Source organism: Narcine bancroftii, chromosome 2 (assembly GCF_036971445.1).
Source record: "Narcine bancroftii isolate sNarBan1 chromosome 2, sNarBan1.hap1, whole genome shotgun sequence".
NCBI classification, from domain to species: domain Eukaryota; kingdom Metazoa; phylum Chordata; class Chondrichthyes; order Torpediniformes; family Narcinidae; genus Narcine; species Narcine bancroftii.
This window is the reverse complement of record NC_091470.1, coordinates 47985120-47997434: the sequence shown is the minus strand read 5'-3', so window position 1 is coordinate 47997434 and position 12315 is coordinate 47985120. Positions and strand designations below refer to the sequence as shown.

At 36.1% G+C, this 12315-nt stretch overlaps 1 protein-coding gene across 8 annotated transcripts in view; it reads left to right on the top strand.

Annotated features, from left to right (window-relative positions):
* Positions 1–12315, top strand: part of l2hgdh (L-2-hydroxyglutarate dehydrogenase) — a 64038-nt gene that overhangs the window by 43511 nt on the left and 8212 nt on the right. For 5 of the 8 annotated variants that reach the window (XM_069916599.1, XM_069916602.1, XM_069916606.1 and 2 more), the window contains 2 exons: positions 398–529; positions 11927–12239. In XM_069916599.1, the coding sequence (XP_069772700.1) occupies positions 398–529; positions 11927–12122 (328 nt within the window). In that variant the 3' untranslated portion in view covers positions 12123–12239. Of the gene's footprint in view, positions 1–397; positions 530–854; positions 916–11906; positions 12240–12315 lie in introns of those variants that run through there. The other 3 variants (XM_069916603.1, XM_069916601.1, XM_069916600.1) reach the window with 3 other exon arrangements.

Here is a 12315-nt window from a genome sequence, read left to right as displayed (position 1 = left end):
GACAGCTCCAAGAAAAGTGCAGAGAACAAAACAAAGGACTCTACATCACCTTTGTTGACCTCACCAAAGCCTTCGACACCGTGAGCAGGAAAGGGCTTTGGCAAATACTAGAGCGCATCGGATGTCCCCCAAAGTTCCTCAACATGATTATACATACTATATGATTTGCTTAAAATGAGTTGGATTGTTTTTAACAATGGAACAAAACTTCAAAGTCATGTTAATTTTATTTTATCTGTGCAGTGATAGAGATGTTTTGAATGAAAATTTTAATTTTAAAGCAGTAAGATTGGTCATATTATGGTCAAGCTTTACGGTGAGTTCTCGTCTATAGTTCTAGATGATTTATGAGATTGCCAGAAGCATAAAAACTCACTCTTCACTCTTTCTTTACTAGTGGGGTTCAAAAACTTGCATTGAAACATGTAGCATTTGGTATAAAGGAAATGTATAGAGGAATCAACATCAGTGCCCAAGTGAAACAGCTTCAGCGGTACATTCCACAGCTGACTGTTAATGATGTCAAAAGGTGAGGAGCAAAATTGTATGAAGCACATTAAATCTCAGATGTTTTCAACTTTTATTCCCCCCTGCTTCTTTTATATGTTGTTTCCTCCATCAATATATTTTTGCTCCATTATATTACAAAGATCACTTAATATGTTATAAAATGTTGACCTAAATTAAGAGTGTTCTCCAGGAAAACGGAAAATGTTGGAGAAGAATGAGCAATGTACCAATAAACTGTTGCTGCTTCAATTAATTACCATCTCCACAGCATTCTGATATGAAAAAAGACCATAAATTGGGCATACTAATGAACATATTTAAATATTTAATTTTTTAAAATTTAGACATTCAGTATGGTGACAAGCCCCCACCGCCCAGTTGCACCCAATTGGCTTACAAACCCTGGTACGTTTTGAAGTTTTAAGTTGGTTGTGATAATTAAATATGAAAAGTGTTGCTCTTTTACTTCAAATGTAAATTTAGTTTTTTTATGCCATTCTCAGACCTGTTCTGATTAGATAAGGTGCAGAGATGTTTAAATCTTGCATGATGCCTAATATTTCAGACCTAACTAAAAATCAGTTAAAAACATTGGAATATACATACATATTTAACCAGCAGAATAGATGTCAGAAGAGGTCATCATCCAAATAGTGATCAAGGTTCAAGAGTCCGACTAGGGAACGATACATGGATAAGTCATTGAACATCATGTACCAGCACTGCTAAATGTTGCAAAGGGAAATTGGATGTTGAGCTATATTGCCAGGAGAAAGAAATTCTATGCTTTCTCTGCATTAAATTTTGATTAGACATCTAGAATACTGCAACCAGATTTGGATTCTCTCAAATAGTGAATTAGATGAGAGTTTATTGTCATACACATAGGTACAATGTAAAAATGCATTGAAATTCTTGTTTGCTGCAAGCTCCTTTCCATCTCTATTCACCTAGCCATCCCTCCTCCCTCTGTTTTTTGTTATTTTTTTTAATTTTTCACACTATGAACCATATTGACCAAAATACACATAAACATTTCCTTCTTGAATATACACAGTGTCATTTTCTCCCCTTTTTCCCCCCTCCCTTCCCTCCCTCCTTCCCACCCACTAAACGTTCAACATATTCAATCCATTAAACCCATTAAACAATGTCATCACACAATGAAAATAAACAAGAAAATTGTGTCATCTACTTTTATACACTGGGTCAGTTCATTTCGTCTTCTTCTCATTCTATCATTTTAGGTGGTGAGGTTCGCGGTAGGACCTCTCTGTTGTGTTCCATGTACGGTTCCCAAATTTGTTTGAATACTGTGATGTTATTTCTTAAATTGTATGTTATTTTTTGCAATGGAATACATTTATTCATTTCTATGTACCATTGCTGTATTCTCAGGCTATCTTCTGATTTCCAGGTTGACATTATACATTTTTTTTGCGACAGCTAAGGCTATCATAATAAATCTTTTTTGTGCTTCATCCAAATCAAGGCCAAGTTCTTTACTTCTTATATTACTTAGAAGAAAGATCTCTGGATTTTTTGATATGTTATTTTTTGTGATTTTATTTACCTGATTTAGATCTTCCCAAAACTTTTCCACTTTCTCAAATGCCCAAATTGCATGTACTGTTGTTCCCATTTCCTTCTTACAGCAAAAACATCTATCTGATACTGTTGGGTCCCATTTATTTAACTTTTGGGACGTGGTGTAACCAATTATATTGTATCATGCATAACCTCATGTTTATTGTATTTCTCATAGTTCTGGAGCATAGCTTTTCCCATGTTTCATTCTTTATCTTTATGTTTAGATCTTGTTCCCACTTTTGTTTGGGTTTACAGCTTATTTCATCGTTCTCTATCTCTTGCAGTTTGATGTATATGTTTGTTATAAATCTTTTAATTATCATTTTGTCTGTAATCACATATTCAAAACTGCTTCCTTCTAGTAACCTCGGCCTGCTTCCCAATTTGTCCTTCAAGTAGGTTTTCAGTTGGTGGTATGCAAACTTTGTACCGTGAGTTATATCATATTTGTACTTCATTTGTTCAAAAGATAATAAATTATTTCCCAAAAAACAATTTTCTATTCTTTTGATCCCTTTTCTCTCCCATTCTCTAAAGGAAAGGTTATCTATTGTGAAAGGGATTAGTTGATTTTGCGTCAATATTAATTTTGGTAGTTGGTCATTTGTTTTTTTCCTTTCTATGTGAATCTTCTTCCAAATGTTGAGCAGATGGTGCAGTACTGGTGAATTCCTATGTTGCACCAGCTTTTCATCCCACTTATATAGTATATGTTCAGGAACCTTCTCCCCTATTTTATCTAGCTCTAATCTGGTCCAATCTGGTTTTTCCCTTGTTTGATAAAAATCTGATAGGTATCTTAATTGTGCTGCTCTATAATAATTCTTAAAGTTTGGTAACTGTAAGCCCCCTTGTTTGCACCATTCTGTTAATTTATCTAGTGCTATCCTCGGTTTCCCCCCTTTCCATAAGAATTTCCTTATTATTTTCTTTAGCTCCTTGAAGAATTTCTCTGTTAGGTGAATTGGTAATGATTGAAATAGGTATTGTATCCTTGGGAAGATATTAATTTTAATGCAATTTACCCTTCCTATCAGTGTTAGTGGTAAATCTTTCCAATGTTCTAAGTCATCTTGTAATCTCTTCATTAATGGCTGATAATTTAATTTGTCTTGATGGCCTAGTTGAATACCTAGGTATCAGATTGTGTTTGCCATTTAAATGGTGATTCTTTCTTAAACTTTGTGAAATCCGCATTGTTCATTGGCATCGCTTCACTTTTATTTGCGTTTATCTTGTACCCCGATACATCTCCATATTCCTTCAATTTCTTATGTAATTCTTTTATTGATAATTCTGGTTCTGTTAAGTATACTATGATGTCATCTGCAAATAGACTGATTTTATATTCCTTCTCTTTTATTTTTATCCCTCTTATTTTATTTTCTGTTCTTATCAGTTCTTCCAAGGTTCTATAGCTAATGCGAACAGTGAGGGAGATAGTGGACATCCCTGCCTAGTTGACCTGCTTAATTTAAATTGGTTTGATATATATCCATTTACTGTCACCTTCGCCAATGGTCCCTTATATAATGCTTTAATCCAATTAATATATTTCTCTGGTAGTTGAACCTCTGTAGTACTTTGAATCAATAATTCCATTCTACTCTGTCAAAGGCTTTCTCTGCATCTAAGGCAACCACCACTGTTGGCGTCTTGTTTCCTTGTACTACATGGATTAAGTTAATGAATGTACAGATATTGTCTGTTGATCGTCTTTTCTTAATAAATCCAGTTTGATGTAGTTTTACTATTTTTGGTACACAGTCGGCCAATCTGTTTGCTAATAGTTTAGCTATTATCTTATAATCTGAGTTGAGTAGAGATATTGGTTTATACGATGCTGGTGTTAGTGGATCTTTCCCTGTCTTTGGTATTAGTGTAATTATTGGTGTTTTGCATGAATCTGGCATGTTTTGTGTTTCTTCAATCTGGTTCATTACTTCCAGGAGAGGAGGAATTAATAACTCTTTAAATGTTTTATAGAACCTCCTCCTTCTGTTTGATGCTGTGCCCTTCCTCCCTTCACCACCTATGACCTCCTGCTTTTGTGACCATGCTCCTCCCCCCATGCCTTCCTCCCTCCCCTTTACCTTTTTATTTGGGTGCCTGCCGACATTTTTCCATATCTTGATGAACTGAAATGTCAGTTATGTACCTTTACCTTTGCTATATAAAGGACACTGTTTGGCCTGAGTTTCTCCAGCATTGTTTTTCCAGCAACTGTTCCTGTACCTGGTGGTACATGTCTGCTGGCACATACTGTACACCTCTTTACTGATGGCAGGAGTGAGAACAGAGAATATCCTCGGTGGTGCAGATCCTTGATGATTGCTGCTGTGGAGAGAGTTTCACCTGTGATTTACTGGACAGTGTCCACTACCTTTTGCTGGGTTTTCCATTTAGAGATATTGATTACCCCACACCAGGCCGTGATGCAGCCAGTCAGCACACTTTCCACATCTGTTGAAATTTGCCAAGGTTTCTGATATCATACTGGACCTTCTCAAACCTGAAGGAAGTAGAGGCACTGACATGCTTTCTTCACAATGACATTAGTGGGTTGTGTCCAGGAAAGGTCCTCTAAGATGGTGACTCCCAGGAATTTAAATTTGCTCACTCTCTCCACCTCTGATTTCCCCCAACGATTATTAGATCATACATCTCTGGTTTCCCCTTCCTAAAGTCTGCAATCATCTTCTTGGTTTTGGTGGTATTGAGTGAGAGGTTGTTGTTAATACACCATTAAGATTTGAGATTGATTGTCAGAGAACATACATGACATCACATTCTGTTTCCTACACACCAGGCAGAATTACCACTGATTTGTATTGCAATAAAATTGTAATCAATTTACACATGTAAACAGTGGCATATCTAGGTAAAGAGACATTCCCCCCTCCATTCTTTTTTAAAAAGAACATGCACAAACATGCCCTCTGAATTAAACTCTTCACTGTTTTCTTTGTAAATCCCCAGTGTTAGTGGTAAAGTTCTGACAGTCTGATTCAGGAATGATGAACATTGTCATAGAAAGTGAGTGAGCGAGGTTTTATCAATATTCCCCCAAGCCCTACAACTTTCACAATTCTTGTTTTATTTGAATTTATCAGCTTGAAGAGTTTCTATCTGACCACTTTTGCTCTGTTACTTTTCAGAAATTAGATGATAAGGCCTAGATAAAATTAATGAGGGTCAAACTTTCTTTGGAAAAGAAAATGTACACCGTTGGGAGGTTAAAGCTGACAACAGGGTCAATGCCAAAAGGGTGGGTGTTTGCATGCATTGCCCACCAAACAAAGTATTGTGACCCCCCGCCCCAATTTTTTATTCTAGGGACAATGCCAATCTCCCTGTTTATTTCTGGCTGGCGATGTGGTTTGATGGTGATTAAAAGGTATCTATCTCAGTGCATGTCTGCCACCAATGCCTTCACTTTGAGGGGGTTGTAGGAAATTTTTTGCTTGATCCAAATTGCTGGTCCCTAGGACTTGAGCTGCGCTTTCCGGCTTGCTACCTCTTTGGCTATGAGATCCCACGCTGCTCTCATGTGCAGGTGGACATTCTCAGGGTTATCCCCCAACAGAATCAGTGGATACTTCCCTGGAACTGCCTCCCTCCTCCACCTCAGGGTGCTTGCCAGTGCTCCCTAATAATTTCCAGATCTGGTAACCTGAGAAGTCTTTTTTTTTTAACTTTATTTAAAATTTTATGACATGAATAAAATAAAAATTACATTTAAAGAAATAATAAAATATAAGATAATAAAAATTAGAATACTACATCATTAAAATACACAAATTAACCCCCCCAATAATTATAACACAACATTAATCATCTAATTTAAAATTAGTCCAACCCTCCCCCCCAAAATAAAGAGTGAAGAATTAATTAACAATATTGTAAATAAAATAGAAAGAACCCCCACTTACAAAAAAAAGGATAAAACTTAACAAAAAAATTACTAACAACAAAAAAATATCAATACTAAAATAATACCCTTAAACATATATTTAAATCAAACATAATACATGTATTTAACAAATGAAATCCACTTTAAAACTAAGTTCAAATATTAAAATCATATATCAACCACATATCTGTTATACAAAATATCATAATTAATAATACATAAATACAGAATTTCCATTAATACCAAGTTTCCTTTATAATTCATCGAGAGAACAAAAACATCCCTTAGAAAAACAATCAGATAAACTTTTTATTCCCTTCCCCTCCCCTTATATAAAAAAATAAAAAAGTTCAAACTCTTATAAAATTCTCCATATTCTTCATTTATAACATCTTCAAAATTCTCTATCGAAATTAACTTAATTTTATTAAACTCTTCTCCCTCAATGCATTTGTTCTTAGTTTTCTTCTTTTTCTTCTTATCACCTTTCCCCTCATCTTCCTCTTCATCTAATTCAACATCCTCAATTTTTGACTTATTATCTTCTGTGACATCATCCTCTTAAAAAAGAAAGAAAAAAAGAGAAAAAAAAACCCCAAAAAAAGAGAAAAAAAACCTCCTAATTCCCTCTCAATTACAATCAGAAAACAAAAAGAGTTTTTAAAAAAATTATTTATTTAAAAAAAATAATTTAAAAAAAACCTGCACTTCTTAACCCAAAAATTAAAAAGAAAAAAAAACAGGTCGGAGGTCACAACTACCTCCTCCTGTTTAAACCGCCCAAAGCGGTAACTCCCCCAAAATATTGGGTGTGAGATAACTCACAGATAGCTGATGACTTCTGGAAACTAGTGCCCACCCAGTTCCCTCTCCCAACTCCCATTTCATTAAACTATCATCATTATTTAAACTATTTAAACTCTTCTCAAAAAAAAAGATACAAGATTTATTTTTTTAAATCAACATTACCACTTCGGTCACCATTGCTTCCATTTCTTTTAAAAAAACTGGATCCCACCTTACATCTCTACTCTCTTTGGAGACCTTGAAGGACTACATCGTTCCTGAAACTGCATGATTGGTAGAGACTGAGCAAAGTCCATAACCTCTTTAGGATTGTCAAAGAACTTTGGCTAATTTCCATCCTAAAAAATCTTCAGTACCACAGAATACCTGAATGTTCCCTTATGTCTTTTTTTCCACAACCGTTCTTTCACAGAATTAAATTCGCGTCGTTGAAAAATAATTTCTTGACTCAAATCTTGATAGAAGAAAACAGGATTATTCTGAACCATCAAAGGAGATCTATTTTGCTGGGCATTTCTAATAGCCGTACGTAAAATTGTCTCTCTGTCACAATAGTTTAAACAACGGATCAAAACAGATCTTGGATTCTGTCCTGAAAAAGAATTTCTTCTTAAAACTCTATAAGCACGTTCCAGTATTAAACCTTCAGGGAATTTATCCTGTCCTAACACTCGTGGAATCCATTCAGTAAAAAATTTTCTTGGATCTGGTCCTTCTGTGCCTTCTGGCAAACCAACAATTTTCACGTTGTTCCGTCTAGATTGATTCTCCAAATAATCAACCTTTTTTGCTAAATTTTTATTTTGGATCTGCATTGTTTCAATTATTCTATTTTCATCTTGCAGTTGATCCTGTGCATCGACTAAACCTTGATCACACATTTCAAATCTTTCAATGGTTTCAAGCTTAAAAGCTCCATTAATGACTTCCGCCATCGCATTAATCTTGGAGATAAACAGGTTCACAAAATTAGCTAAGTGACTCGATACAGAATATATCTTATCTTCAAGATCCTTAACAGACATTTCAACAGAAGTAGATTCAGGCATAATGGGGTCTTGCTGTTCCTTAGAGACCATGGGATCTTCTGTCCCTTCCCTTAATTTAGTATCTTTTCTAGCAGTTTGACTTCGTATAAAAATCCCTCTCAAAGTCCCCCCAGCAATGCCAGGAGACTGAAGATCAGGGTTATCTTTAAGTCAAATCTCTTTAATCATCTTCACTGAATCGATGTCTGGAAAAACCGTTGTAATTGAAGATGCATTTTGCAGCGCCACCACTGTAGCAGTCGAATGACAACTCTTTAACTCTCCAGCTGGTGACGCCGCAGCTGATTCAACTGTCAAAGCCTCAGCAACAACACCTGCAGTGGCCACCGTGCGAAACACTGGCACCCGTCCAGCCCCTTGTTCTGAAAGCTGTTGAGTGCGACCTTCAGAGAGCCTCACCGGCTTAAAACGAAGCTTCAATGCCGAACTCTGCATGTCCTCCTCTGGATCCATTCTACGTTGAGTCCTGGCTTCTTGTAAACAAGTAGGCTCAGACAATTTCGGAAAATGTAGTTTTTTAACAGTCTGTTGTCATTTTCTTTTACCTCTTTTGCATATAAACCATTAGGCACTAATCCAACACCTCTTATTATTTATAAACTTTTAAAAGAACTTTAATGGGCACTTAAAGACAAAACAATAAATCAGAGTCAGGAGAGGTCTGGAAGGCACGTCTGTTCCCTACGCCATCTTGCCACGCCCCCCAACCTGGAGAAGTCTTGATCTTCGCCACAGCCTGTGCCTAGCTGACGATTTCCTGCCGACCTTGGTGACCTCTCCAAGCCTCTTGAATGATGGTAGTGGCTCTGGTTCTCTCCTGATGCTGACGCCTGGTTTGTAGGCAGTGTCATGGCTAGTGATCGATGTGCTTCGAATGACTGTCCCTGCAGCCAGGGGATCTGGAGACTGCTGACCCATGCACCAGGAGCAGTTATCCGTGTGATCTCTTGAACCCCTCAACTGTTCATTAAAGTCATGGCTTATCTGGCCTTTGGCCTAGACTTGACCTTTTCTAGTTCCTATTGAATTTGATTCCTGCAAAGTGTAAATATTAATCAGCACTGACAATAAATCTACTTAATGATACAGCATACATAGCCATCTGGATGAGAGAATTTCAAAACTTATAACTGTCTGGCAGGAGAAAATCCTCAATTTTCAGTGGTGGATTCCTTATCCTGTCATTGTGTTCAAGACTCTTTCACCTGGAGAAGCATCTATCTAGTATCCGCCTATTGGATTGCCTCACAATCTTGTGCTTTAATGAGATCTCATCCCATTCTGCTAAATTCCAGACATCATACAAGGTCATTTCTGTTCAATCTCTTGAAATTAGGAATTAGTTGTCAACCTTTGCTCATTATCTCTTGGGTAATTAGGAAGCTAGGAATCATATTCCATTTGATGGAAGGATTCCATCTGCCATGCAAAAAAAAGGCCAATGTTTAATTTGCATCGAAAAACTAACTTTTGTTATGTGGCAGACCAGCGGCAATAGACAGTCTTATTGTTTTTTTTTTAAAACAATATATTTATTACTAACTACTAATAACGCATGAGTTAAATCAACCCCAATTCTATGTGTGCGCGCATGCAGCTTAGGCACAATTCTGGAAAGTCATTCCAAAGTTCAGTCTTAGAAATCCTGTGTCGAAATGCAGGCTTTTAAACTGATGCTCAGAAGTAATCACGAAGGAAGTGGTAGCGACTAGTGACTGGACTGCTGAAAGCTCAAGAATCTTTGTCGAGTTTCTTGCAGAGGAATATCCTTTGGAACGAACAGATGTCACAACACTTTTCCTTGAATAGGGGAAACTAAATGTGTGACTTCCACGATGCTTCCAAAACCCAGGTACAGGTCAGTCAAAATGACCGTTACTTTGATCACGATCTGATGCAGCAATTCTCCTGCTTCCAAATCCCAAGTACAGTCAGTCAAAGTGACTTTGGTCACAGTATGGTTCAATAATTCCCCTGACAGGAACAATCAGCCAAATTGTCCATTTCACACAGTCACTGTTCCACGAGATGGCTAGTGGTCAATAATGAATGTTGTTTCTTTTGGTGTTCCACTCGCATGACTCTCTCATCACCTGTGTCCCTGGATAAAGCAACAAATGGTCTTTTCTCTTCCTCGAGAGTATCGAATTTGGGTATAGTCTGTACTAGTTGTGCCACCTAGTCTCTTCATAGCTCTGAATGGTTGCAGTCGATACTAGCCCATAAACTGATACACACACTAAATAAAAGGGGTGTTCGTAATACTTTGAACAAGGATACTTCAATCTTTGAATCTAATCTGTCTTCCGATAGTTAAATATTATTCTGTTTTTCCAACCGTAATGGTTAACCTCACATTCCTCAATATTAGATTCCATTTTCCAGTATTTTGCTTACTGAAGTAGAGAAAGTTTAAAACCATTTTACATTTCCTTCATTGGGCTTTTTCTCTTGACCAGTTTCATGCACAAACTATTTGGTCTTTTAGGTGGTACAAGAAGCACCATTCAATGGTCTTTGTTGAATGTGTTGCTTTCACTCATAACTGTAGTGGAGCTAGGATAATCCACCTGTGTTAATGGGTGGTAATTGTTTTTGAAAGGAAATGTATCTCAAATGATTGTAGGAATTCGTTTTTGTTCTGATTATGTGAAACAAGCAGAAAGCTTTGATTGTCTCTGTATATTTTAATCACTACATGTAATTTATGAACAATGCACTTGCAGTTTTCCAATGAACCAAGATTTGGTGGTCTCTGTAATTTGTGATTTTTGCCTTGAATGTATGAATTAATAGAAAGGGAACCCTAAAGTAAAGGATTAAATTTCAAAATAGTGTGCACAATACCCTGGAGAGTTTCACTTGTCCATAAGATAACCAACATTTAGCAACCCCAGTACATTGAAGACTCATTACAAACCATGGACTGTTATCACCAGGTGTCACTCATTGACACAAAGGCTAGGAGATTCTGGCTTGGCATACAAAGAGAAACCAGATTCCTTGGTAGGCAAGCAAGATTAGAAGGTCGTTGGCTCAGCAAGAGATGAGATGCTTGACAAATCTTACTGTAAACAAAGGCCAAGTACCAGTAGCCACAGCTGGAACTGCAAATATTGCAAAATCAAGTTCCTATTCCTATAAATTTGCTCTGATTAAAAAGCTAAAGGAAAGAAGCAATAGAATAGACAAACTTAATTCATCACCAAAACATTTTAAGAGATGGTCAGAAAGAGTAATTATTGACATTTTGATACAATCGCAAGAACAAAAACTAGATTTTAAACTTCCTCTAACATTGATTCCTCTAGAAATGTGTATAATTTTTTAAATTTAAACATGGTTTTTCCACATTTGCATTGAACTGTACCAAAACTCTTTTTACACTAATTATTTTGATATATTGAAACCTTGCTTAAGCAGAAATAAGATGGAAGAGCATACATTCTGCATTTGAAGGAATATTGCTGTGAAAGTTCTTTGCCTTCTTCAAATGGTATTAAGAGTAGCCCATCAATGAGGGGAGAAGAAAGAAATTCAACAAACTATTCACATGTTGGAAACTATGCGGTCTGTATTTGGAACTATCATTCTAGTGAATTGTATCAGGAGTGTACAACTTAAATGTTTCTGTTGTCCAGGTAACAAGAGAATATTTAAAAAGGAAAGAGAGAAAATAAGAATAAAATAACTGTTCTCAAATCTGCTACATTAATGCCACAATATGTTAATATACTGTTCAATTTTGATACCATTTTTTGTTGGATTAAGTTGTATGAAATTATCTTCAAATGATTTGTAAATTTATTTCACAGAGTAATTAATGTACATGGTATAAAATTAATGATATAGGACAACTCAAATTAAAAATATTAATGATGATTTCAGGCATTTTGGCAGCTTTCAGTTGAAGTTGAAGACGACTCATTATTTGATATAATCAGATATGTGAACTGATTAAAACATTAAACAACTTTGCAAGTCACTTTTCATAACCATTTTGAAGTTATTCTATATGTATTGTACATAATCTCTAGGATTTGCTGTGTTTCTGCAGAGGCCCATCTGGAGTAAGAGCACAGGCTTTGGACAGAGATGGTAACCTTGTAGATGACTTTGTGTTTGATGGTGGCTCTGGACCTATTGGGAGCTGTGTTCTTCATGTTCGAAATGCACCTTCACCTGCAGCAACCTCATCCTTAGCTATTGGAGAAATTATTGCTAACGAAGCAGAGAAAACATTTTCCTTGTAGATGTTTTTTTATGCCTAAAATTTGTGAAATATTGTACTGACTACAACAGTTATACTCGGGTTGAAAATGAGAATGTTTGGAATATCTGAACCATCAATGAACATTGTTTTTAATGAGTCCAACAGATTATTCTGATTTTAAAATAGTTTTATGAATATGACTTAAATAATTAGAACTGTTACAAAATGTTAGT